At 39.6% G+C, this 23,715-nt stretch overlaps 1 protein-coding gene across 2 annotated transcripts; it reads right to left on the minus strand.

The window, feature by feature from the left end:
• Positions 1–11,846: 11,846 nt before the first annotated feature.
• On the minus strand, positions 11,847–20,301 carry LOC117258067 (B-cadherin-like). Of its 2 annotated transcripts, XM_078169904.1 has the most exons (17): positions 20,197–20,301; positions 18,001–18,111; positions 17,747–17,893; positions 17,474–17,618; positions 17,205–17,374; positions 16,943–17,074; positions 16,664–16,846; positions 15,705–16,021; positions 15,458–15,600; positions 15,141–15,365; positions 14,799–15,017; positions 14,429–14,559; positions 14,248–14,331; positions 14,017–14,106; positions 13,551–13,610; positions 13,363–13,440; positions 11,847–13,261 (listed from the first exon to the last, which is right to left on the minus strand). In XM_078169904.1, the coding sequence occupies exons 1-17, from the start codon at positions 20,230–20,232 to the stop codon at positions 13,025–13,027; spliced, it is 2,508 nt and encodes an 835-aa protein (XP_078026030.1). In that variant the 5' UTR covers positions 20,233–20,301; the 3' UTR covers positions 11,847–13,024. The 2 variants fall into 2 exon arrangements, 1 of the variants encoding a protein (XP_078026030.1); XR_013491931.1 differs by lacking the exons at positions 11,847–13,261; positions 13,363–13,440 and having other exon boundaries at positions 13,839–14,106.
• Between the last annotated feature and the right edge of the window lie 3,414 nt (positions 20,302–23,715).

The raw sequence follows: 23,715 nt of genomic DNA on the forward strand, positions 1-23,715 counted from the left end.
ATCTTTCTCATTTTCATACTCTATTTCAATTTTTACTTTATCAAAAGTCTGTTTTCATTTCCTGAAGTTAAGTTTCATACTCAGTCATTCCATTACAACTCACCTATTACCACTAAACTTGACCAGACTCGTGGGCGCCCTGTTACAGTGGCTCACCTGTCAGAGCTCATACCACAAGAAGGCTTAAAAGAGGAGAAGTCACGTGGTCATATGGCATCATATCATTGGGGTACATTACATGTGCAGTAAAATCTGATCTGCACTTGCCAAAAGGCTCAATAGCTGGCACACTTATCACAGAACATGAGGATGAGTGATCATTTTTTTACTGAGACGCCCGCAGTCAGTCTTGGGTAATAATATAATTAATATGAAAAATAAAGATACGGGTGAGAATTACAATTCTGCAATTATTGAAAAAGTCCCCAGTAAACCTTAAACAGGCTAAAAAGCAGCTCCAGTCACATTGCGCATATTTCATACCCCATAGCTCCATGGGGACAACGACCGTGTTCCAGCCTTCGTTTAATAGCCTTGGCGTCCCATTAAAGCCTTACAGCAGTGGCCTGGGTTTGAGTCTGGCCTGGGGCTCTTTGCTGCTTTAATATATTTGTCACCATCACGATTAATTTCCTGTAGTAGTAGAAGAGACTGACAAACAAAGTTGGCTTTTTCTGCAGGGTTCAACGCTAAGGTTTTTTTTCACTTGCCCGGTTGGGCAAGTTGGTCAGAGATCTACTTGCCCGAAGTCAGTTTTTACTTGCCCTATAAAAATTGTTTAATTTAAGCGGCTATCAAATAACAAAGACTGCAGTTATTTTTATGTTATGTAATCTTTATTCACACTGTATTTATTAATTAAAACAACATATGTCATGTATTGTAGCTTAATTCCTCCACAACAATGACAGTGTCAGGGCTTAAAGTGAAAAATTTGTCAATCGTTCTCCGTCTATAATTTTGCGCCCTACTTAAGCCATGCCCACCTCTATTTATTTTTCACCCCTCTCTCCAGTTCTGCTGTATTAACACCTGGTTTAATATATTTTGCTTCCATCTCTCTGCCCTGCTCTACTCTACTTCAACGCTACTTAGCTCTCTCTCTACTCTACCGGTAGACTACAATATCCACCTGTTGCACAAAACGCACATAGCAGTGTTTCCCCTAGGATGGAGTTGTAGCAGCGGAGGTGAAGCACACGCATGAAAAATAATTTTCACATGCGTGAAACTTTTTTGTATGCTTGCAAAGCACAGCCTGCTGGGATGTTTGTATGTATCTACTGGCACCAGAAGGGCTCTTTAGGACTAAGTACATACAGTACATTTTTGCACAGTAATGAGCAGGTGAAATGTCTGTCTAGCTTACATATGAGGTGTCTCAAGATTTAGGAACATACAATTTTATTGAATATAATAAAGTAAAAAGTCACTTGACATGCTGCTGTTTTGTGCAATGACCTATTTAAGTGTTGGAAGTTGTTATTTACGTGACAACGCCTGAACGCAACACAAGCTCAGCACGAGTGCCGTGCTGAGCTGCTGTGCGAGCAGCGTGTTTGTCTGCGCGTAACAGCAGTCTGTTGGTTATTTACACACTGTCCATTTCAATAACTTTGTCAGCTGACAAACTGCACCGGGCTCGGGGTCAGGTTTGGTCAGGAAAATGCGGCCCAAGCCGCTCTAGCGTGCTCACCTGTGTGTGTGGCGGTGCGGAACTCCGCCGTGCGCGATACAGAGAGCAGAGGAGAATTGTTAATGTGTGACCATGTAGAGACAGAAATGACATGATGGCATAACACCATAAATAGTATATTGTTATGTTATTATATGAAGCGTCCGTCGCGCAAAATAATATCATTGGGGGCTGTGGGCAGGACACTGTTACACAGCTGTGCCTGTGACTTCAGGCAGAGAGACCGCTGCATCAGAGCAGAAGAGCATGTTTTAGTGTTCACAGTCCTAATAATGCGCTTTGTTTTTTGGTGCTTACATATATTTCTTTTTTCCAGGTCATCAACAAAATCTAATTCATTGTGTATCTCCCTCCTTTTAAAAAGCATAATGTGCTGTCTGTGCTCGTTGTGATAGCAGTGGAAATATGCCGACTGACAACAAAGTGACTGACAGTTAATAAAAGACACTGGCCCTCATTCTGTAAGTTCCATTTGCTTATTTGCTACACAGTAAAGCATTTAACATAACCTGGATGTGCCAGTTACTGTATACAGGAGTGTTTCATGTCACTTCAGTTATGCTCCATTAATCTGTAGTTAAATATGTTGGTAATATGTATTGAGAGGTTAATTATGAATTAACATGATACATTTGCTTATCAGGTATGGTTGTCCACTCGAGGACAGTGACACTGTCTAATGTAAGGTACCTCTTCATCATGTGGACAAAAATCTTCCGAGACAAGATCTGGCAACCAGGCCAACTAACATTGCTCCCATGGGAGTGTGAGAATGAATCATAAGTTGATAGTGCTGAGCCTCTCTTTTATCTGCAGCAGCAAAACAAACAGACCATAGCATGGCACATCAGTTGTTCAGCTTAGGAGGAGTGCTTAGCAGGAACTTGCATCATTTACATGTTAGAGCTTGCATCACAATCATCACTCCTCCTCAAGCAAACGATCGGAAACCTCTTACCAGCAGCCTCAGTGAGCTCACTTCTCAAGAAAAATGATAAGAACTGTAATTCAATGGCACCTTGCACGCGAGGTTTAAAACAAGTATATCAATAGAAGCTGGGTTTCCACCCACCCACTTCATTTGTCAACACATTCTCACTCCCAACTCGCCAAATACTGATGCTTTGTCAGAAGCCGTACATGTCAGACTATAGCCTCTTTTGCACTGCCTTTAAAAGGTGGGAATTTTGCACGTTATTCCGCCTTGCAGTTCTTTTTAAAAGGTGCAATTACAGAATTGGGGCGCAGCGTTATCTCAACTTTAAGCCAACAGTGGAAGTAGTGACAACACTGAATCAATATCAGTGTAAAAGCGAAAGCTGGCAAGATGGCACCATGAAAAGGACAGGTGTGACGTTTTGACGACGTGTTATGTGTGCAACCTTAAAATTTAAAAGCAGCTACAAGCAGTTAGCAGCTAACTCAAAGAAGAAAATCAGTGGCCAAAATGAGGTTATGGAGCTCCTTACCCTCTGAGCAGAGGACAAGACCAGCTGCCATATAACAGGGACATTAAATGGTTGTTATTGCGATGTTGTGCCATTGTTATTGTTTCTAAAGGGCTGCCGACATGTATGTTATATGTCACACTGAAGGCCAATGCTGTTGTGTTACATGTCACGCCCGTTAACCTCCTTTGCTTCTGCGATGCCGGCAAAATCACACACTGATGTGGCAAGATGCTTGGTTCTGTGTAAATACTGCAAAGGACACATAAAAGAGGGACAGCCCTATAGCATGATATTTGTGTGTAAATGGCTTGTGATGCTCTACATGCCCATCCAACATCAGTTTCGGATACTCAGTGGTGGCGTAACAATTTATACTTGTTACATGCGTTGTGCCTTTTCAAAATGAACTTCCATTTTCAAAGGAAATGTGCAGTTTCTGCTCATTATATGCATACTGTCTCTATTCAAAATAAACTTAGCTTAGGAAGAAAACTCAAAAACGTTTATTTTCTTAGGTTTAGGCAACCAAAGCATGTGGTTAGGTTTGGAAAAAAACATAATAGTTTGGCTTAAAACAAGTGTAATTGTTACTACGTAATGTCATGTCATGGGACAGATGTCACTAATATAGTATGCTACACATGCCAACACACTATGTTGTTATTAAAATAACTGGATTGACTTTTGGTTTCACACAGGACATGAACAGCGGTCTCCTGGGTGAAAGAGTGTTTTTGACACATCCACCTCAAACTCCCACCTCCTCTATGCGGACTTTCTCTCTCTTAATACAACGGCAGTTGCTTGGAACGTCAAAAAATGCAGCCACCAAGTACATCTCATACCGCCACTAAAGTTAATAGTGCCGAGGGCCGCTGATCAAGCATTAGTATTTAATGAGTGGGTACTGAGACTGGGCGGGAACTAAAAGTTTCAGCCCATTGTTGTCTGCATTCCCACTGCGGTCTAGACCTTTGAAGATTGGGCAAATTAGTCTGCTTATGTATGAAAAAGCAATGGCTATCTTACATGTCATTTTTGTGTGCAACTATATATAAACGATGATGCCATATTTACACATAAACCTTATCATAATGTCCCTTTGACTTAGTTTAGAAAGAAAATTGACAGTGCGTTACTTTGAATTACTTTCATACCACCTTGTTTTCTTTGGTGTTCATCACTCTGTGTAATGTGCTTTGTTATTTGGTGCTGGCATATATTTCCCATTTCCATGAAGCACTAGTATGGAAGCGAATCATGACTAATATTTAAATTAAAATGTATTTGCAGAAATGCTTTTTCATTTTAAGAATGTGGCTGCATTATTTGACTTATATATAAAATTAATCATCAATCATCGTATTTGCATTTTAATTTTCTTCTTCAAGACTGCTCATTCGTTTACTTAATTAAAGGGCCAGTGTGTAAAATGGGTTGAAAACAGTGACATCAGTGGTCAAATTCTAGATTGCAGGGCTCACTTGCTCACCCCTCCTGTCGGGTAAATGACGGTGGCCTCGTAGGGACAAAAAGCCTTGCGCACGACTTTTTCAGGAGTAGGTCTATCTAGCGACTAGGTGAATGTTTATTTAGAAATCTAAACCATGTTACGATATTGTAATGAATCCCTCACGAGCAGGAGACCAGAGGAGCGTTTGGGAAAAAGGCCTATTTATTTGAGCACTCCAGAAACTCCGGTAACACTCCAGGGGGTAAAAGACTCTGTCCCAAACTCTGACTCTTCTAGCGTAACAGACACACTTCATAACCTTACACACATACTCGTTTACCATACTGAGTGGGGACCCCCCTCCCCTCTCTGCTCCACCAATCTGTAGCCCGCACAGTGACTGACAGCGTAGCCGGTAAACAGAGCACAGCTGTTTATTTAGCCTAGCAATATCTCCGGACTATAGTAGCTGCAATGGACGACTTTGAACGCAATTTTGAAGAGTTTCTTGTAGCGGACACAGACCCAGAGCCATACCTGTTTGAGCCGTAGCATACAGATGAGGAACCAAAATCCCATTCTGTGCATTCAGCATGGGATTTGGTGCTACTGCTGCCATTGTTGGGGAGATATATCACCAGGAGGAAAAGCGCCGCAGAGAGTGCATCACAAGGAGTGAAGTTACGTCTTCTTTTCCTCGCAGATGGCGGTTCGGGTTCATTCTCTCCTGTTGCGTGGTAAGTGTGGTCCATTCGCAAACTTTATAACTAAAAAAACTTTTCACTACTCTCTATCGACAAACTACTAAAACTCTGCTGTTTCCTCCTCCTTCCTTCCTTCCGTTGTCTTTGTTGGTTCATTTATACACGCGAAACGCGTTCTCTGGCTGGCTGGATTGTCCACTCGGTCTGCCGTACATACATGGCGGCGCAAGATGGCGACCTCTCTAAAGCAAGGCCCTTGCTATATATATATATATATATATAAAAGCATAATTATAAGGCAACGAAAACCAAACGAATTTTATTTTATAGCGATCATACACTTGTATAAACATATTAATGGGTAGAATATTCAGATTCAGATTCAGATTGACAATAAACCATGCCAAATATTACACACTAGCCCTTTAATTTTCAAAATATGCCCCAACAAATAGATACCAAAATTCAATTTGAAATGTAAAATTTGAAAATTAAAATGCATTTGCAGAAATGCTTTTTCATTTTAAGAATGTGGCTGCATTATTTCACTCATAAATAAAATGAATAATCAATCAACCTATTTGCATTTGCATTTTCTTCTTCAAGACTGCACATTTTATGCCATAATCAAAAAGAAAACAAAGAAGACATTGCTATTTCATTTTCATGGTCTGCCTTGCAAAATAGTGCCCATAATTTGAAAATGATTTGGCAATCTGAGTGGCTCAGGAGAGTGACGTCTGGAGCCGCTCTTCTTCAGCTGACTGTGCTACCCATCTAATACGATAGGGGGCGGTGTGCACATTTGATATATGGATGCATCACAGATCATGGCGCTCCCTGAGATTGTGCTTTCTAAACATCGTAATTTCCCAAAACTGAATAAATACCAACACAAAACTGCTTTGCTAGCTCAATCATGTTGTAACTAAGATATCTGCTGGAAAAAATATTTTTTTCATGGACTGATCATTGAGTTACGGTGTTAATACGTCTGCTGACTTGGCAGTCATTTAAGCTAGTAGCAGCTTATACTTGTACTTATAGCTCATACTTTGTAGACATCGTGATTTCCCAAAACTCAATAAATACCACACAGTCCAGCAACTTTTTCGGGGGAAACCCTGTGACATTGACACGTTAAATAATTTTCATACATACAAAGCTGCCTAATATAATTTAGATCTGCCCTGTAAAAGTGTGTGTATAGTGCACTGAATGAGTGTTAGGTGTGAAGAGGACCTTACAAGTGAGCGCATTGTGTTTTCTTATGACAAGCGGTAATAACATCTTCGCACCAAACACTCATTCAGTGCGCTATACACACACACTTTTACAGGGCAGATCTAAATTATATTAACCTAAATATTTAAGATGATTACTTATGTATGCAATGATTTATTGATATTAAATATATATAGATAATATAGATAAACATACAGTCCAACAATTCCTTTGATCAGTGGATATTTTTTTGCTTAACAATTTAATGCAGAACAGCAAGATGGCATGATGCAATTTAATTTCTATCATGATCAAGATCATGCTGAAAGCTGAATTAATAGTAGTGTAAATATATCTATGAAACGTATACAAGTTTACAAGGGTCTTTGTTGACTGCAGCTTGTTAGCTATGGCCTCCAGGCTTATTACACACTGATGTCAATAGGTACTCCATATCATATCAGTTAATCTTAGCTGTGCGTAAATTATTAATTTCACGAGCAGATTCAATATTTGACAACCATATTGTATGGGTTAGAATCAAACCAAGGCAGTATGTATGAAAATTATTTAACTTGTCAATGTCACAGGGTTTCCTCCGGAAAAGTTGCTGGACTATTATTTAGTTTTGGGAAATCAAAATGTCTACAAAGTATAAGCTCAAACTGAGTGTATCAGCAATCCAACTACAAAAATGCCAGTTGAGGGAATCCGAAGCCATTTTAAACTCATGTTGGTGTGCAAACACGAGGTCCTCCATGGTACGCTTTGAACACTTTATTGACTTACAAAAACGTTCAAAACACCTACAAAAAGCTGAGTGTAAAAAAGACTTAAAACGAGCTCGTGCGAAAGGACAAAAATACTACGATTATAACGAAAACCCATTCACTCGACACACACACAGACACGGTCGAAAAACTGTGTGGCCTCCCCTGATTCTCATTCCATAACACTGATCAACTGTGACTCCCCTATCTAACCTACATGTGACTGATCACCACCTACGCCCACAGCTGTGCAGGAACCCGTAGCAACCCTAGTGCCTACTAACACTGAGAGACACGGCACCTGCTACCAGTTTAAATGACTGTCAAGCCAGCGGACGTATTAACTCCGTATCCTCAATGAACAGTCCATGAAAAAAATATTTTTTCCAGCAGATATCTTAGTTACAACATGATTGAGTTAGCAAAGCAGTTTTGTGTTGCTATGTGTGGTATTTATTCAGTTTTGGGAAATTACGATGTTTAGAAAGCACAATCTCAGGGAGCGCCATGATCTGTGATGCATCCATATATCAAATGTGCACACCACCCCCTATCGTATTAGATGGGTAGCACGGTCAGCTGAAGAAGAGTGGCTACTGATGTCACTCTCCTGCGCCATTCAGATTGCCAAATCATTTTCGAATTATGGGCACTATTTTGCAGGGCAGACCACGAAAATGAAATAGCAATGTCTTCTTTGTTTTCTTTTTGATTATGGCATAAAATGTGCAGTCTTGAAGAAGAAAATGCAAATGCAAATAGGTTGATTGATTATTCATTTTATTTATGAGTGAAATAATGCAGCCACATTCTTAAAATGAAAAAGCATTTCTGCAAATGCATTTTAATTTTCAAATTTTACATTTCAAATTGAATTTTGGTATCTATTTGCTGGGGCATATTTTGAAAATTAAATCTCAAATGACTTTTTCTTTTTCATTTTAATTAAGTAAAAGAATGAGCAGTCTTGAAGAAGAAAATTAAAATGCAAATAGGATGATTGATGATTAATTTTATATATGAGTCAAATAATGCAGCCACATTCTTAAAATGAAAAAGCATTTCTGCAAATGCATTTTAATTTTCAAATTTTACATTTCAAATTGAATTTTGGTATCTATTTGCTGGGGCATATTTTGAAAATTAAATCTCAAATGACTTTTTCTTTTTCATTTTAATTAAGTAAACGAATGAGCAGTCTTGAAGAAGAAAATTAAAATGCAAATAGGATGATTGATGATTAATTTTATATATGAGTCAAATAATGCAGCCACATTCTTAAAATGAAAAAGCATTTCTGCAAATACATTTTAATTTAAATATTAGTCACGATTCGCTTCCATACACCAGCACTTTTAAAGTCTTGAATTATTTTATTTTGCTGTGATTATGTTTATGTTGCCTGGTTGCAAAAAAATCCCATGTCTTGTATCTTCAGTTTGATCTAAGTCATGTGTGCAGATCAAATGAGGTCAGAGTGCTAGATTAGCATTTTATTACTCTTAACTGCCTCTGGCATCTCTACTTAGTTCATGCAACAAGTACACTTTAACACACTGTAACTGTCAGCAGCAGCAGCTTACAGAGGAAACATAAAGCCAAAATATCTAAACTTAGGTCAAATAAAATCACAAAGACATAAGATTGTTTTTGGCAGCAACATGGGGAGTCGATATGAACAACCATCTTGTGGTCGTAATTTTCATACAGTACCAACACTGTTGACAGCTGCTGTCATTGGTTTAAAAACACTGTGTTCAGAAACTTGCTCGAGTGTGCTAAACATTTTTGATGGGATTATGACTGGAATTATATGCAGGGTGAGAAATCAGTGAACTCGACTCAACTGTTCACCCCTCTAACAAGCTGTGTGACATTTCTACTGCCACCACTCCCTCACTGACAACCTCTTCACCTAGCTTGCAAGTGTACAAGAAGAATTAATAAAACTACTCATAGTCATTAAAAACGCAGCCCTTAGATTATAGCATACATGGTGTTTGGTATAGTTTTATTGTAATTGGTTCAATAATTGCTTGCCTCTTTTTTCCCTCTTTAAGTAAAATGGTTGCTACCTGCATGTTTTTTTAGTGATGGCGAATACAAATCTCTTTCCATTTCAATTTGTTTTTTGAGTGGATGCAAGTTCAAGACAGCAGATGCAAAAATGTACACAAGAAAACAAAGCAAGGAATGAATATTGCTGAAACACAAGTTGTGTAAATTCAACACCACTGTATCACCATGCCATTAGAAACCAGTCAGAATTCTGCTGGTCCATATCAGGGATCTTTTACAAAACGGTACTGTTTTGAGAGTGATAGGCAGAAATAAAACATCCTATATACTTTAAAATATTCCAGTTTTCACAGATAAACTTACAGTTTAAAGATAAAAAGAAAGACTGCCCTTACAAAACCTCTAGAGTTACAAATGATGTGCTGCTAAAAGCACTGAGACATGACAGCCAAAAACAAGCAAACACACCCATTCACTTTCGAAACATAACAATTCAAAATCACCAGAGCATGACAGTGCTAATTCCATCTTTGACTAAGCAAAACAGTCTCTTCAAACATAATCCTTGTTTCATGGAGAGATGCCAGTGTACATTACCAGGCTTTAGATATGTGAGATGTTTAAGATTGAGATGCACAAATACGAAATCCAATCACTGTTATATATCTTTTCTTCAAAGATCATCTGAGATGTGATGACTTGAGCGTAGGCTGAGAAAGGGGTTGTTTCTTTATGAGCCTTCCTGTTCACAGAGGGAAAGATTGTGCCCTTTTGAAGCCATGTTCAATTAATATTTGTTGTTTTTCCCACCTCCACCGCAGCCTCCAGGGTGCTCACGGCACAGCTGCCCTTCATGGAGCGAAGCGTTCATGCCACCTTTGTTGGTCAATGGCTTAACCATGTGGACCTTGGGCGTGTTATTGTGACTTCATCCCAGTCAGGCATCTTTGAGAACCCTCACTCCACTGTTGGCACAGCCTCTAATCTCATCTGTTACATGCATGGTACTGTCGGGGTCATCCCTATATTCCCCGGTTCTGTGTTCCCCGATCGGGGAACATAGGACCCTTTAAAAAAAAAAAAAAAATGGTCCTATGTTCCCCGCTTTCCCCAAAAGGAAATATGTTCCCTGCTTTGTATGGGACCGGGGAACATAGAACCCCTTTTAAGAAAAAGGGTTCTATGTTCCCCGCTGTTGCCGGGGAACATAGGACCCTTTTGAGAAAAAGGGGTTAGGGTTAGGGTTGGGGTTAGGACCCTTTTTTTAAAAAAAAGGGCCTATGTTCCCCGGGTCCTTTTGGGGAAAAGCGGGTAACATAGAACCCTTATTATTAATAAGGGTTCTATGTTCCCCGGTCCCATACAAAGCGGGGAACATAGGACCCTTTTGGGGTCCCATACAAAGCGGGGAACATAGGACCCAGGGAACATAGAACCCGGGGAACATAGGTACGCTCCCGGTACTGTCTATCACTCATCTTTTAACACTATCACTGTATGTGATAAAATTGACTGCTAGCTGCTTTTAAATGATATTTCATGTTTTGTTTTGTTTTCATGGCCATGTTGTTTAGGCATTGCAGAAAGAAGGTCGGACTATCCTCAGAAAGGCTTCTAGATGGAACAGCAGCTCCCACAGTGTCCTGTCTGCACACCACTGGCTCCTCCTGCCTGGCCACAGCAACAAGTAAACACACACTGTATTAAGTGGTGCAAATAGTCCAGATAGTTAATAAATCCAGAGACCCCATGCTATTATATTTAGTTTCAAGAAATTACACAAAAATACTGTGGGTGAGCAAAGTGAAGAATGCGTTCACTGTCCATACAGCAGTTCCATTTGTGATTTGTGATTTCATAAGTTGAATGCCACTCCCATTTACATAACCTTAAAAATGTACCTGTTTTTACCTTATTAAAATTTAAAAATGTACCTTATTATAACTTTAACTTGCTGAAATGGTGCGTAAATCATGGATTCAGGAGAAGTCAGTATTTTACAGGAAAACAGATTAAATTATTTTGAGTTTTATTTTGACCCTTTGATGTAAGGTCTAACTCACATCAGTGCCAAACGTTTGATGTGAGTAAAAATAAATGAGGCCAGTTAACATATTCTTTTGGATGATATGAAATATATGATACATTTTATTTCCAGAGACATGGAAGTGTACTCACACAGAGGCTCATACATGTACACATCCACAGGACAGACAGACATAAAAACACCCAGAGTCAACAAACACAAAACCAGCCTGACAAGGTGACAGCGGTTGACTGAATTTATGGTGCAACAGTTGGCATCAGCACTTATCATGCCTCCTTGGAAGTGCTCTGACTTCTCCCCTCTGAAGAGGGGAGAACATTATTGTGCAAAAACAAAATTACATACAGTGCAACATTTGTTGAGTGTTTTGCAACTCTGTGGGTTAGAGGTCACTGTTTAAGTTTAAACTTTGCAAAACTGTCAGGTGCCTCAAGCGGTTGGTACCTTGCTCAAGGGCACCTCGGCAATGCCCAGGAGGTGAACTGGCACCTCTACAGCCACCAGTCCACACTCCATATTTGGTCCAGACGGGGACTTGAACAGGCGACCCTCCGGTTCCCAACCCAAGTCCCTATGGACTGAGATACTGCCACCATGCACTGAGTGCTTCACATGAAAACAGACAGAATGGACGTAAAACAGGCTAACAAGGCAATTCAATAGAAAAGGACATTTAAAACCAAACAAAACATAAGATGACAATAAAGTATATAGAAGATAGAAGATAGCGCAGTATTTGCAAAATCATACATCTTAAAATCATTAAATCATTAAACCATAAATCATAAAATCAAATAAACAAGCTTCAACCATAAGGTTTGATCAGGTTTTTTAACCTGTCCACTGTTTTTACATAGATTAGTGTATTTTACTCTTGCTACCACTAGATGGCACGTAAAACTGTCCACTAACGAGGACAACAGGTCCAAGTTAAACAGAGTGAAGTAAAAGGTGCAGCTCTCCCAAAATCAAATGTGCTCAAGCCCAGAACAGACAAACCAAACACTGGCTCTAGATAGAGCCATTTGTGTTTTTGCGTTTGTTTTGGAGTGGAGTAGGATAATTCGTCTCCCTGTAAAAACTACTGAACAATGAACACGGGGAAGCTGCCTGCAGTGTGTAATCCTTACTGCTAAATGCCACCAAATTCCCTAGGTGTTACATACTGAACTTTTTTTTTTGTTTAAACCTTCATTCAATAACAAATTCTGGCTATTACAACATCAAGTTGATAATAAAGTAATAACAGTACAAATTGCAGACTGAACATAGAACTCTCATGGAAAAGAAACAATACAATGAAATAGAAAATAAATAAAAGGGTCCGAGGTGTAACGAGAAAATGATATATGAATGTTTCTGTAACTATGCAAAGACACAGAAGGTCATGCAGCATGAAATGCTTCAGTTGCTAAAAAGGTCTCTATAGCAGTACAACTCGAAATCAGTAATTCATTTTTGCCCCTGACAGCATTGACAGATACAGAATCTATAAAAGATTCAAGAAAATAGACAAATCCTTCAGGTGTGGCCACACGTAGCATAACTGGCTGTGAGGCACCAGAGGCATCAGAAAGATTATGCTCTAAATCACCTTGTTGCGTATCCAGGGAACATTTATGATCAAGGATTAATAGCGATGGAGTGTTCATTTTGGAGATCAGAGTCGTTGTCTTAAGTCTTGTTGTACTGTGAGCAGGCTTTCACTAGGCATGCAGACTGAGGCCAGAGTATTGAACCTGTAATCCAGGTCCAGGTCCAAGTTTGGGTCAAAGGGAGTGTCAGAGATGGAGATGGCATCAAGCTCAAAGTTGGTCTCTGGGTCTCCTTCCTCAGCATACACATGAGGAGTATAATCACCCAGCTCCTCTCCTGGTGCCTGCTGGGCGTACAGCATCTACAGTTCACAGGGGAGGAAAAAAGGAAAGGAGAATATAATTTTAAAAAAGACACAGAACTACCATAGATTTGTAGTAATTATTAAATTCTTGTCATTACCTCATTAAGTCTTTCGATCACCATTTCACGTCTTACATCATTCACTTCTCCAGAACATGTTTTTTGTCCAGCCCAAGTCTGGGAAATCAGAAGCAGAAAGTTATTTGATTTCAGCTGTTTTAGATAACATCATAAAATGTAATAGCTAAACTCTGTGGCTATAAAAATAGTAGTGTAGATTGCAGTACCCCATGTATAGAGTGTCTGTGTTGATGTGTCATTCTCATGGTTGATGATTCACCCACTGACTGGAAAATCAAGCATTTCTCTGGTTAATACTTAACATGGCGTCAACGTTTTAAACATGGTAGAATTAATTTAACTGGAAAATGTCACAGCTTAGCATAATTCTTGACATCTAGGTCTTTAAACTTGGGTGCAATACTCAGAATCAATAATAATAATAGTTTCAGTACTAAACATCAGCGTGGGTCTAACGTAGGTTTAATTTGCATCGGCAGATCCACGTTACATACATCTGTATCATCACTGCAGTGTATTTTATACACCATGATCATCTGGTCACATATCTCGCCGCATCCAGGCTCCATCTTACTCCCTCTTCACTTCCTCTCTGTGCAGTTCCCATACAAGTAAAGTTACATCCAGACTACTTTCAGCAGAACATATAGTAAATAATAATGGTTTCTGTACCAGATCCAAATAGTCCATTCGCCGCTTAAGTTTTTCAGATTGGCATGTGGCGTGCTCTGTCTGGGCATCTACCACTGCCTCACTTGTTGACTGCAAAGAAGCAATTTCATAAGTCAGTCATGACCACGTTAGTTTAAAAAAAGAGAAAGAATTATTGACCATTTATCATGATGCATGATAGAATAAGAAATGTCTGTTTAATAAGATTGTTATTAAATTTCCATCACTTACTAGCTTTATCTGTGGAACTTGAGATACTATTTGGGCTTGTATCTCACTCTGACTGTATTCTTTGTTTAACTGCTCAAGTGCCACCTGTTGAAAGTTTGAATACAGTTGTAAGAATCAGACAAAGGAAACATTGCTTTCTGTTTAATCAAGTGCAGGTAATTTTGCAATGAAAATGATTTACCTTGCAGTCTGTTCCTGGTCTCTCAATGTTACAGACCATCAGATGTTGTTCCGAACCTTCAACTCTATCTGGCAACTGTACAGGTCTACTGTCTCTCTTACAAGACACCAGAATAGCCAAAAGTAGCACACCTGGCACACAAAGACCACACACAAATCAAATCATACAGTTTTATGTCCTAAATGAGGCTATTCATCTTTTACCATTTGAAGGGTTCATGACCAAAGCATAAAAACACTTATACTATGTTTAATTTAGAAGATAGTGTGTAACTGTGGCTTGGTGTTTTCTTTTTTAACTTTTCATCACAGGGATAAGACAGTTTTCACACGATACTAGCAATTCGAAGTATTTTGGATATGTGTCCCACCTGCAAGCAGTAGTATGACGAAAGCAATGATCCCGATTGCTCCTCCTCCGATCACAGCTTTGTGGATGTGACAGTTTGGCCTGGCTGGGTCTATGCACTTACACACAGTAACTGACAGGTTGTGTTCGGTTCTTATACCTTGAAGGTCAAATACTTCCAGCAACAGCTCATAATGTCCAGAATCAACTGTGTTCTCTTTCACCAGGTAGATTGAATGCCCTGTAAGATTCATTGTGACATACTGTGTGAAGTAGACTTAGAGGTTTGTGTTAATAGTGGTGACATTATTTGCTGTTATTGATCTTGGCTCCATTTGAAGAAGCTGTCAGAGCGAGAGCTCACCTTGTGTAGGGTCAAGCTTCCACTTGCCCTTCACATTTCCCTGGAGCTTGAAGGTGAAAGGTCCACCATGAGGGTCTTCATCTGGGTCCATGGCTGTGACGTTGGCCCGAGAGAGTCCATCAGACTGGCAAATATCAATTGTTATTACAGGCGGGAATGGAGGATTGTCATTCTCATCGGTGATATGAATGCTCAGGGTTGCGGTGCCTGTCATTGGAGGTTGACCTGGTGACCAAAAACACATGTTGTGCATTTACAGTGATGTGATAAAGAAACTGTGATTAATAACAGCGTGTAAATACTCCTGTATGTCATACCATTGTCAACAGCCCATATTGTCACTGTATAAATATTGTTTTTCACATAGGATGACTCTCGGTCTATGATCTTCGTTGTGGTTATTTTTCCAGTCTTGATGTCCACTGTAATCCAACCAGCTGGATCGTAGCTTTTTCTGTATCTGAAACACACAAAGTATATGTGTGGTGTTAGATATGCTCAAGTACTCCACTAATGAATATTGTTCTGTGAGATGGACATGTAGCTAAAGTCTACACGACTTACACAATTATGTTGCCACTGGTGACGTCAGGGTCTTTCGCCGTAAATGTCCACAGATGCCAGCCCACCTTGACATTCTCGACCACCGTAATTTGTTTGCTAGGTGTGTCGAAGTATGGAGCCTCATTGACATCCTCTACAATTATGGACACTTGGCGGGTGGACAGATGTGTTTTCTTTGTCACAGTCTCACCACTAACAATTACTACTTGCCAAAGGCCAGTGGTGCTGCGACTCACCACTTTGCATGTTTGATAGGAGATCTCATTCTCCACACTGATAGTCAAGTTCCTCAGAGGACCGTCTTTATAGTCCAGATGCTGTAAAAGAAGTGAAAATCAAATGTTGTTTTGATTGAGAGTTGTTCTGATACTATTTTGTCCTTCTCAATACGGATTCGGATAACTGAACTTGTGTATCGGCCAGTACTGAGTACCGATGCAGTACCAATGTGTTGAGGAAAAATTCAACAGCTGTATACTTCTAACCCTGTATGGATGTGAAATCATTGCCATCATTATTGTGTGGCATGGCTCAGATTAAACCCTTTGTAAAACATGAAGAACATGAACAAAGAATTAAAGCCAAATAACTTCTTTTTATTGTCTATTTTGATGGTCAGTCTTTGAATTTTTTTTTTAAATAGTAAAGTAACAAAACTGCCATTTTGTCTGGGTATAAAACTACTTTATAGTTTATTGATAGATTAATAAATAAGGTATCAGATTGGTGTATAGACATGAATACATGTCAATACCCAGTCTAGCATTTTAGGCAGTATCAGACATCAGACATTTCCAACACTGGTATCTGTATCAGAACAACTCTAGTTTGAAGACAAATATTGAACTTTGTACCATAATCTGATATGACATCCTACATCAGACGGGTTTTTACGAGCCAAATAATTATTGCGCTGTAGCTTAAAAAGATTAGTGTATGTACGATCACAGACAAAATACCTTTTGCACATACAGTTGTCCCTCATTTGTTTCAGGATCAGTAGTGATTTTGAAGTTGTTGTTCGGGTCTCCTTGGATTTGATATTTAGCTCTCCAGGCCGGTGTACCTTTGCTGTCTTCGTCTGTAACTTGCAGACGTGAAACAAGAACACTTTCTTCTCTTTCTTTCACTCTCCCTTGACCCTGATATTAAAATATAAAATTAGACTTATTATCAAAAGAAACTGATTAATAATAGTCATTGCATTCCTCGTAGTAGTGAAAGAAGTAATTGCTCACTGTTTGTCCAATGATTTGAGGAAGGTGGTTATTTCCATCTTCTATGTGGACTATGACGGTGCAGGAGCTGGAGAGCTGTTTTTTTTCTCCACGGTCCCGGGCCTCCACTATAATGGTGTATTTCTCTGCTTTCTGATTGGTTCAAAAGAACAGTCACTTAATAAAGAAATTCTCATCAAATGTATTTGTATTATTCAAACTCAAGATGGAAGTTTGGAGATCTGATTAGAGGATTATGCAGTCAAGCAGTGAGTCCTCTTACCTGACGGTCCAGACACCCTTTAAATGAAATGGTTCCAGTATGAATTTCCTGGGTTAAGTAGAACTCCATCTCAGATGGTCGAGGAGTAACTGAGATTATTTTTAAATCAAACAATCTGTTGCTCTCATCAGTGTCATCATCGCTTGCCGTAATGGTAATTATTGCAGCGCCTGTCAGTATCAGAAGAGAGGAATTGTTGCTTTTATTTAATTATAGCATTTCATAATAATAGCAGTAAAGATTACATGAAGAAAAATGCCTCAAATTACCTTGTGATATTAACTCAAAGATGGTGACCTCATAGATTTCCCGTTCAAACTTTGGAGGGTTGTCATTTGCATCGAGAATCGATATGTCAACCTCCATCGCTGCGCGTATTTTTTGATTATCACTGTCAAATGACTGATAATTTAGCTGTAATGCAAAGACAAGAATTGTGAAATAATGAAACTGTGCTTCACATCCCAAGGGCATTCACACACACACGCACAAACATCCAGGAGAATGTTGTAAAAATGCTTATTTAGCAAATGTCTTCGAACCTTTAAAACTCTGTATTTCTCATAATCGACGGGGCCGTGGACACTGAGGATTCCTGTGTTTTTGTTGATTTGTAATATGCCTTTTGGTTCCTCATCCACACCTTGACCATGGATTTCAAAAAAACTGGCTTTCTCCTCAACTTTAATCTGTAGGAAGTCAAAACACAGCAGCACATAATTTTGTAATGAGCTATTTGCATCTTGTCATATGTACCATTCATATCTGTGCATTGTGACTCATGGTAGATACTCACTAGGCCCAGTTGGTACGGGAACTCTCCATCATAGCCTTCGTCAATACTGAATATAGCGTTTCTTTTTTGCCGCTTCAGAATTTCTGACGATGACCTGTGAGCTCCCAAACACTGCAGAAACATTACATCACATTTGTTACATCAGATAATAATTCACTTGAGTTAAAAAAAAATGCTATTTTTTTTCTGGAAACCTGTTTCTCGTAATTCTGAGATAATAAGCTTGTTAATTCAGAATACTGAGCCTCATTTGGAATGTTTCTGAATGTTATGATTATTATTTACAAAGACTTTTTAAAAATAAAAAAGTAATAAAGCTCTGAACACATTATTAAACAATTCACTCACATGGGACAACACTTACATTTTATCTATAATCAAAGTCAAGTCAAGTCAAGTCAAAATTTATTTATATAGCACATTTAAAAACAACCTCGGTTGACCAAAGTGCTGTACAGTTCATCCAAAGAGTGAATGAATAGCAAAAACCACAAAAATTATCAATAAGATCAACAGTAGGTTTAGACAATAAAACATCAACACTAGAGTACAGGTTAAATACAAATAAAAGCTGTAAAAGACATATCTGTCTCAACTAGAGGTGAAAGCAAGCGAAAAGAGGTAGGTTTTTAAAAGTGATTTAAAGTGTTCCAAAGTTCGGCCTGCCCTTATATGGAATGGTAAAGTTTTCCATAAATTTGGCGCCACAACGGAAAAGGCTCTGTCACCCTTGTTTTTAAGTTTAGTTCTGGGACAGGCCAGCAGCAGCTGGTTGCTTGATCTCAGTGCTCTGGCTGTCGTGTGAAGCTGAACAAGCTCAGATAGATAGGATGGAGCTAAGCCATTCAGGCTTTTAAAAACAAATAATAAGATTTTAAATTGAACTCTAAACTGGACAGGGAGCCAGTGCAAGGAGGCCAGTATTGGGGTGATATGATCACGTCTTTTCTTTCCTGTCAGCAGTCTGGCTGCTGCATTCTGGACAGCCTGCAGGCGTTTCAGTGACTGCTGGTCCAATCCAGCATAAAGAGAATTACAATAATCCAGACGACAGGTAATGAAAGCGTGAACTGCCCTCTCAAAATCAAGTGGAGGGAGGTAGGGCTTTGCCTTACTAAGTAGCCTTAATTAAAAGAAGCTTGATTTGACTACTGAACTAATCTGTTTTTTAAATTTAAAGGCACAGTCAAAAATTACTCCTAGGTTCCTTGCAGCAGGGTGACTGTAGGAAGCCAATGGGCCAATGGCACTGTCATAGCCATCTAAAAGGTCAGACTGGCCAAATAAAATAATTTCAGTTTTGGATTTGTTTAGGTTCAAGAAATTTGAAGCCATCCATGTGTGAACATCATTGAGACAGTTCCGCAGAGCTGGCAACATGTTCTCATCCCAACTCGTCAATTATTTTGTCAGTGGACCTACATGTCAAAATATGACACACTGGGTACCTTCCTGTATCAGTTTTGGACGTTTAGGGATGGCATGGCAATTTATGCTTGTTACATGCATTGTGTCTTTTCAAAAGGCACTTTTGTTTTCAAAGGAAATGTAAAGTTATGCTTGTTACATGCATACAGTTGCAACGTACATAAAACACTTTGTTTTTAGGTTTATTTCCTTAAGTTTAGGCAACAAAAGTCTGTGGTAAGGTTTAGAAAGAAACATTATGGCTTGGCTTAAAATAAGGACGATTGTTACAAACATCATGTAAACGTCACTCGCATGTCACTAGTGTAGCGTGGTACACATACTAGCACACTACGTTGTTAGCAACTGATCTCCTTTGACTTTTGGTTTCACTAGGGAACTGAACAGCGGGATCCCTGGTGAGGGCCCAGAGTCTTCTTGACCAATCAATTTCCACTCCCCCCAACCCTACACGGACTTTCTTGCTCTGTATACTACGGTATTTGTTGGTGGTGTTGCAAACTATCGCTGGCCAGTGTGTTTCATACAGCTGCAAAGTATGCCTCTACGTGGGTATACGGGGGTACGTGACGGTATTTGACAAGTAGGGAGTGAGAATGGGTGAGAATGTTTACAGATGTAACCTGTGTCTGCTGCATTTGTAGAATCAGTTGGATGAAAACATAGTTTTAAAAGCAAAAAAAAAATATCATAGTGCTATTTTGCGTACTTAATCAAGTATTATGCAGAATAAATACTGAAATACTGCCATCCAAGATAAATTCTTACCAGCATCAGGAAAAGACTGAGATGTATTGTCTCCATAGTATATCCAGATCATGTGTTGTTATAGAAGTTAGTCCCTTAGTTGATAGAGTACTCCTTGGACGCATCTGAATGGGAGGTCAACTGTAGAATCTGACTTAAGTATATCTGTGAGTGGGAGGGCCTGTGTGTAATAGATGACCTCATATGAAACTAAGGCAAGTGGCTTCTTAGCATCAGGGTGTGCACAAATAACTATGTATCTGTACGTATGTGTCAACATACATGACTATACCATTGGTATGTAACACTTTCTGTCACAGAAGTACTGTTTTTCATTTTACAGTTTGTTGTTGTATGGTAGGCTGACCAAACGTCCTCTTTTGCCCGGACATGTCCACTTTTCACGTCCTGTCCGGGGCGTCTGGGGGGTGTTTATAAATTGATGATAATGTCTGGTTTTTCTTGTGTGTGTGTGTGTGTGTGTGTGTGTGTTAGAGTGTGGCACGGGCCGCATATTTCTGTCCGAACCCGGGCACGGGCCGCATATTTCTGTCCGAACCCGTTTTGTTATGTCCGAAACCGAACTGAGCCCGACATTATTTAATTACTAAAGCACTGAGTTTGTGTCACACAGTTGTTATGGTTACAGGCTATTTAACAGGCCGGGCATGCACCGTGGGTGCTCCGCGGAGAGGGAGACCTCTGTGTTTGAGACAGGAGCGGGTGGCGGAAGGTCCGAGGCTTCCAGCAAGGGGAGAGGTACAAACAAACAGCCAATGTGTGTGTGTGTTCTGTTCAGGTGTTGTCACGTAAATAACAGTCCCCAAGCAATAAACAGGACAGACAATAGGATTTTATTTATTTTTACACTACATTTTCACTGAAAGCTGACAGAATCCAACCCGAGCCCGAATACAATTTATACATTTTTGACCGAACCCGGCCCGACCCGTCGGGTAGGTCTACCGTCGGGATCCGTCGGGCTCGAATCGGGTAGCCACACTCTAGTGTATGTATGTGTCCCCTATCTATAGGGGCCTATCTGAATTTCTGTCTTTGAGAGATATTATTTTGTAATATAACTGAATTTTCTATCCATACATATAAACTTTAAATATATTAAAATTATAAGGCATCTTTGAGTAAACTGCGAGTATCATTTAAGTAGGCTATCTCGTGGCCGGCCAAGTGTCCTCTTTTTTGGAAATCAAAATATGGTCACCCTATATGGCACGGTGGTGTGGTGGTTAGCACTGTCGTCTCACAGCAAGAGGGTTCCTGGTTCGATCCCAGGATCCCTCTGTGTGGAGTTTGCATGTTCTCCCTGTGTCAGCGTGGGTTTTCTCCAGGTACTCCAGCTTCCTCCCACAGTCCAAAGACATGCAGGTTAATTGGTGACTCTAAATTGTCCGTAGGTGTGAATGTGAGTGTGAATGGTTGTCTGTCTCTATGTGTCAGCCCTGTGATAGTCTGGTGACCTGTCCAGGGTGTACCCTGCCTCATGCCCAATGTCAGCTGGGATAGGCTCCAGGCCCCCCCCCCCCCCCCCCCCCCCCCCAAGACCCTCAAGAGGATAAGCAGTGGATGGATGGTTGTTACAGAATGCAATAGTGATCATTAGCTTAATTTAAATAGCTCCCTCCATTATAAGGTTACAGAGTGCTTCATGCACAAAAACTAGTATTGGCAGTAGTAGCACAGTAGCAGTAAACCAGTGATTGATGTAAAAGCAAGCATGAATAAAACAGGTGTACAGTCAAAAATACTGTCTAATACACACAGGCCGGGAATACACACACACATGCACAAACAGGACCTATATATGCATTAATAGAGAGATGTAAGAGCAAGGGGGATGCCTTGGACAGGCGCCCAAACAGTTGGGGGTTCAGTGCCTTGCTCAAGGACACCTTAGCAGTGCTCAGGAGGCAAACTGGCACCTCTCCAGTTACCAGTCCACACTATATATTTGGTCTGGTCTCTCAGGTTCCCAGCCCAAGTCCCCATGAGGACTGAGCTGAGCTACTGCCGCCCCCATAGTATGAAAGTGAATTATATACTGTAAAATGCAATCTATTTTCCCCCAGTGACTATTTCATTCCATAATGCCACCCTTCATCACCGTCAATACAAACAGGACAGAGCCAGTTATGTCACTGACTTTCATGTCTATCTCAGTGTCGGTACTGAACTTCGTTATTGTGAAAAGAAGTTGGAAATTTCGTAATTAAACATTGCGTCACAGTTCACTTCAAGTTAAAAGTGCTCATGGTGCGCCAGGAACTATGAAGCCTGCTGACACATCGTATTAACCTTTAGCATTTCCCAGAATTTCCTTTTAATCATCAGTTTGCTGGATAAGGCAGGTCTGGCTGAATTGTGACACTTGAGTGACTGGTTGTTTTCACTTTGTGGTTTCTCTAAATAATTTAATGTAGGTTGGTCACACAGAAATGTGTTTTTGGGACAGTTGTCCTAACACAATTAGCAATTAGTTTTATTGAGAGGAGTTTTTTTTCAAGTCAAATATGTGTTAAATTTAGGAATGTATTCCAGCTGTCCTTTTGCAGTTTATTTAATCCAGTTTGGTGCAGAACTTTCTTAATAAGACAAAGAGAGAAGCTTTATTGTGTTTGTATAAGAAACTATTAATAACAAGGCCTTTCATACTCACTTAATTGCATTCGTATGAAGATTCAGCTGAACCTTTGTTGACTTTGAGTTACTTTGAATCATTTCATGCTCCCTTGTGTCTTTTATTGTTCATCAGTGTTAATAATGTGCTTTGTTGTTTGGCTCTTATATATATTTATTATTTCCAGTTCATTAACAAACTCATTCATTCATTGTGTATCTCCCTCCTTTTAAAAAGAATAATGTGCTGTCTGTGCTCGTTGTGATAGCAGTGGAACTATGCTGACTGATAACAAAGTGACTGACAGTTGATAAAAGACACTGGTCGTCATTCCATGAGTTCCATTTACTTTATTTACTACACAGTAGAGCAACTGACATTTCCTGGATGTGCCAGTCACACAGGAATGTTTCACTTCTCTTACGTTATGTTCCATTACTACGTACCTCTTAACCAGTTCACAGCAGAAAATATTAATTAAACTGTAGTTTTATATGTTGGTAATATGTATTAAGAGATAAATTATAAGTTAAGATAACAAATTTGCTTATCAGAGAGGTATGGCTGATCACCTAAGGACTGTAGCACAGTCTAATTTAAAGTATATCTTTAACATGTGGACGTAAGTCATATTATGATAATACTGAGCCTTATTTTTTTACCACAGGAAAGTGTAGCTCAGCACATGATCATTTAGCCTAGGAGGAGCTCTAAGCAGGAACTTAACATGTTTTAGTCAGCACCATACTAAACACTGTGGGATATTTATTAGACAGAGGCGGATCCAATACCATTTACCACACATGTTGATGAACTCACTTCCAAAGAACAGATAAGAACTGTTACTCAGCAACACCCTAGATGGGAGATTCGAAACCTGTGTTTTCTATGAAGCCAGGTTTCAA

This window comes from Epinephelus lanceolatus, chromosome 8 (assembly GCF_041903045.1).
Source record: "Epinephelus lanceolatus isolate andai-2023 chromosome 8, ASM4190304v1, whole genome shotgun sequence".
NCBI classification, from domain to species: domain Eukaryota; kingdom Metazoa; phylum Chordata; class Actinopteri; order Perciformes; family Serranidae; genus Epinephelus; species Epinephelus lanceolatus.

Coding starts and splice junctions, on each gene's coding strand:
- LOC117258067 (XM_078169904.1), bottom strand. CDS start 20,232: ATGGAGACAATACATCTCAGTCTTTTCCTGATGCTG. Junction 18,112..20,196: donor TCAGTCTTTTCCTGATGCTG/GTAAGAATTTAT, acceptor ATGTTTCTGCAG/TGTTTGGGAGCTCACAGGTC. Junction 17,075..17,204: donor AAGGGTGTCTGGACCGTCAG/GTAAGAGGACTC, acceptor TGAACCAATCAG/AAAGCAGAGAAATACACCAT.